Source organism: Octopus bimaculoides, chromosome 1 (genome assembly GCF_001194135.2).
Source record: "Octopus bimaculoides isolate UCB-OBI-ISO-001 chromosome 1, ASM119413v2, whole genome shotgun sequence".
NCBI classification, from domain to species: domain Eukaryota; kingdom Metazoa; phylum Mollusca; class Cephalopoda; order Octopoda; family Octopodidae; genus Octopus; species Octopus bimaculoides.
Genome location: NC_068981.1, coordinates 124,812,153 through 124,817,100, shown reverse-complemented (window position 1 = coordinate 124,817,100; position 4,948 = coordinate 124,812,153). Strand labels below are relative to the sequence as shown.

At 37.7% G+C, this 4,948-nt stretch overlaps 1 protein-coding gene across 7 annotated transcripts in view; it reads left to right on the top strand.

Annotated features, from left to right (window-relative positions):
- LOC106879265 (serine/threonine-protein kinase OSR1) overlaps nt 1-4,948 on the top strand; it is a 229,606-nt gene that overhangs the window by 111,824 nt on the left and 112,834 nt on the right. For all 7 annotated transcript variants that reach the window (XM_052970006.1, XM_052969990.1, XM_052969999.1 and 4 more), the window contains one exon: nt 1,785-1,926. In XM_052970006.1, the coding sequence (XP_052825966.1) occupies nt 1,785-1,926 (142 nt within the window). The remainder of the gene's footprint in view (nt 1-1,784; nt 1,927-4,948) is intronic.

The following is a 4,948-nucleotide window of genomic DNA, read 5'->3' as shown; positions in this document are numbered from 1 at the left end:
GATCTCGCTCATATATATATATATATATGTGATTTAGACATAACTGTTAATTCAAAGTAACTATATCCATGAAAAAGAAAACAAATTCTATGTATCAAATATAGTTTAGATCCAAGATGGAATCTGTATGGTTGTAATTTGAGAGAAGTACTGCATACTTGTATAAAAAAGGTTCTGCTGAATAATACTGAGGAATTGCATTGCCTTGCTACAAATCATCATCATCATCATTTAACATCCGTTTTCCATACTGGCATGGATTGAACAGTTTGACTGAGGACTGGTGTAGCCAGGAGGCTACACCAGTCCTGGCAAGGTTTCTTCAGCTGGATGCCCTTCCTAATGCCAACCACTCTGAGTGTAGTGGGTACTTTTTATGTGCTACTGGCACAGGGCCAGTCAGGCGGTACTGGCTTCGACCATGCTCGAATGGTGCTTTTTACGTGCCACCTGCGCAGGATTTGGCCACGACAGTAATTTCACTTAACAGGTCTTCTCAAGTACAGTATATTGCCTCATGATTGACAGGTACTCTTAAATGGGCCGGTTATGTGACACTGGCATAGGCCATTTTTACGGTCTCACTTGGTTTGCTGGGTCTTCTCAAGCATAGCATATCTCCAAAGGTCTCGGTCACTTGTCGTTGCCTCCGTGAGGCCTAGCGTTTGAAGGTCATGCTTCACCACCTCATCTCAGGTTTTCCTGGGTCTACCTCTTCCACAGGTTCCCTCCATTCTTAGGGTGTGACAATTTTTCACACAACTCTCCTCAACCATATGCAACACATGACCATATCAGCGCAGTCATCTCTCTTGCACACCACATCTGATGCTTCTTATGTCCAACTTTTGTCTCAGGGCGCTTACACTCTGTCATATATGCACACTGACATTACACATCCAGCGGAGCATACTAGCTTCATTTCTTGCAAGCTTACACATGTCCTCAGCAGTCACAGCCCATGTTTCACTGCTGTGTAACATGGCAGTTCGCACACGTCCGTCATACAGTCTACCTTTCACTCTGAGCGAGAGGCCCTTTCTTACCAGCAGAAGTAGGAGCTCTCTGAACTTTGCCCCGGCTATTCTTATTCTAGCAGCTACGCTCTCAGAGCATCCACTCCCTCCTACTGACTTGGTCACTTAGGTAACGGAAGCTATCAAATACTTCTAGTTTTTCTCCCTGGCATGTGACTGAAATAGTAAAATCTAGTTGTGATGTAAATATAAACTCAAGAAATGTTATAGGAAATGTGATCTAGAGACAGAATAATTATATTTTGTCTCATATTTTCTGGCTTTCAGAAATCTGGGAATTCCCGAAAATTGGTTATTTTTGAAATTAGTTAGTCTTGAATTTTGTGTGCAATTTGTTTTCTTTCTTTCTTTCTTTGGGGGGTTTTTTTGTGTGTGCCATAACCTAAAGTTTTTGACATGGTTTTGTTCAGAAATGCAAGTTCTACAGCATACAAGCAGTAGCTAAAAATACAGTTTTGTTCTTTAATTTTCATTGTTTATTTTATATTTTAAGTATATATTTAACCTGTATCAAGAAATCCAGTCAATCTAGAAATTCAGACCATCTTTATCTGAAGTTTACCAGAAAAATGGTTTAATACTTGTATTTGATTTTAATTTATTGCATTAAATATCAAAACTAATATAGTCATCTCTCCCTTCACACTTCAAATTAGAAATATAAAAAAACTAACAGCTGCAACATAATACTACTAACAGCAATTACAACTATGTTTGAGATGGTTTTTACATTTTGTTTTGTTGTAGGTTCAATGTTAGATATAATTAAGAATCGTATGAAGTCAGCCAGCTGTAAAAATGGAGTGCTTGATGAAGTTTCTATTGCCACTGTAATGAAGGAGGTTTTGAAAGGTTTGGATTATTTCCACAACAATGGACAAATACATCGGTAAATATCAAATTATTTTTCTATAACCATCTTTTCATGAAAATTCTAGCAATAAAGAAAAATTTCTTTTGTTTAACCTTATGAAGGAGATGACAGGACTGAGATGTGTGGTGCATTACTGTACTTGAGAAAACCTGTCCATCACAACAGAATTGAGATCCTAATATCTAGGTGCCACATAAAAAGCATTGATGTAGGTACTGGTGCTCATAGAAGGCACTGATGCTGGTGCCACGTAAAATGTGCTGATGATGGCACCGTGTAAGAAGCACCTGGTACACTTTGTGGAGTGGTTAGCATTAGGAAGGGCATCCAGCCATAGAAATCAAGCCTGTTATAAACCCAAACTGGAATATCAAAGTTTAAAAGGTTTTAATTGACTAAAAATACAGTAATCTACAATACAAACAAAGGTTGTTAAATTGTAAGCAAAACTAAAGTTCAACGCAATAACAGTTTTATGCAGTGAGTTGCTACAGTCTCGACTAACTAAAAACTAACACAGAACACCTTGTGCCGTAAAGAGAAGAGAACTCTGCGCAGTCACACTGTAGGCAAATAACATCAATCGAGACAATCAAAGTCATGTGATCAAAACTAAAATCACAACAAAGCCAAAACAGACTGTGAAACCTGATGTGGCTCCTGGCCATGCCAGTTCCTGTTAAGCTGTCCAATCAATGCCAACATGGAAAATGGATATTAAATGTTGATGATGGTGATGGTGGTTTCAAAGAGTAAAAGCTGTGTAATTTAGATCTTGTTTATATTTTGTTGCTGATTTGTACTATCATTAATTAAACATTCTAAGTTTTGAATGATAGCTGTTCATTTTCGTGATTTAGCCAATTGCATTATAATAGGCATCTATCTTGAATTAATTGATCCAGTAATCCATACAGATCTCTGGGTTGAGGAAAATGGTCTAGCAATGTTAATTCTTCAGGTTAAATGTGAGAAAACAATTATAATTTTTCAAATTATTAACCTCATCTAGAGATGAAACGGTTTCTAATATTTACATCTACATGGCATTGTAATCAGTTTCGTATTTGATTGTCAAGTCTCTTATTTTTGTATATGCATGTAGCACCAGATTAGACTTCAACATTTACTTGTTTTTAGTCATTGAGTTGTGGTCACACTAGGGCACTGCCTTGAAGTATTTTTGTCAAACAAACTGACCCCAGTACTTATTTTCTAAGCCTAGTTCTTATTCTATTTGTCTCTTTCCTCAGTTACAGAGATATAAAACAAACCTATATCAGTTGTCAAGTGGTGAGAGGGGGGAACAGACACAAAAAGAAGTGAGTGCATGCACAACATGTGACTGGTTTCCACACATTTTCCATCTACCAAAATCTCTTACGAGGCATTGGTTGAGCCAGGGCTATAGTAGAAGATGTGGAGGCGCAATGGCCCAGTGGTTAGGGCAGCGGACTTGTGGTCATTGGATCGTGGTTTCGATTCCCAGACCGGGCGTTGTGAGTGTTTATTGAGCGAAAACACCTAAAGCTCCACGAGGCTCCGGCAGGGGATCGTGGCGAACCCTGCTGTACTCTTTCACCACAACTTTCTCTCACTCTTACTTCCTATTTCTGTTGTGCCTGTAATTCAAAGGGTCAGCCTTGTCACACTGTGTCACGCTGAATATCCCTGAGAACTACGTTAAGGGTACACGTGTCTGTAGAGTGCTCACCCACTTGCATGTTAATTTCACGAGCAGGTTGTTCCGTTGATCAGATCAACTGGAACCCTCGACGTCGTAAGCGACAGAGTGCCAACAACATAGTAGAAGACATTTGGCCAAAGTGCTATGCAGTGGGACATGAATTGAAAACCATGTGGTTGCAAAGCGAGCTTTTCACCTATACAGCCATGCCTTTATTTTTAAACCTTTGTTTTAAACTATGGATTGTTTGAATGTAGTCTGGTCTGTGTGCATATCAAAAATGTAAAGCTTTGTCAAGAAAGACAGCTTAGGCAAAAATGGTAGTGGCCAACTTAGCAGGCAAATTAGATGAATAATAGACAGTAGCATCTCTCACACACAAACACACACTCACTCACTCACACACTCACTCACACACTCACTCATACTACTACAAATGCACCAACTACCTATACATTACTGCACATACATCTCTCTATCTCTCTCTCTCTCTCTCTCTCTCTCTCTCTATATATATATATATATATATATATATATATATATATATATATATATATATATATATATATATATAATCTCTCATATATTTTGAAAAAATGTGTAGGAATTAAAGGAACTTTTATTTATATGCGTTTTGCTCCATTTATTGTTATTATTCATATATATATATATATATATATATATACACGCACGCGCGCACACACACACGCACACACATATATGACTATACGTATATCGTGTGCATCATTCACATTACTACAGACACTACTACATGCACAGTTACATATACACCACTACACACATACATACACTCCACTACACCATCTATTAGACATACTCTTATACACACACACACACACACACACACACACAGACACACACACATATTTACCTTACAATGCTATTCCACTTATGATACACACATATCATTACAAACCAACAAGGTATCTTTTATATGGTTACCAATATGCTAGAAATACTGGTCAGATCTTTCTCAAATCACACTCTGGAATCTTATAAAAAAACCCAGAAGAACACACTGAAAACTGTAGTTTCTGATATACAAGAAGTTAGGGTAGTCATGGCATTATAGGTTGGCTCAATCAGAGCTGACATGGGATTCAACAACTTACAACTACAAACATACATGCATGACTGAACACTTTATTAATTATACATAATGAAACACCCAAATACTCTACTATACATACATTATTACACATTTTACACACCCATGAAAGCATTATATGATGCTAACCAAAGATGGAGGAAATGAATGAAAGGAAAATGAAATTCATGGCACATATACTATTAGAAGGCTTCGTGCTTGTGTGTGTATGTGTGTGTGTG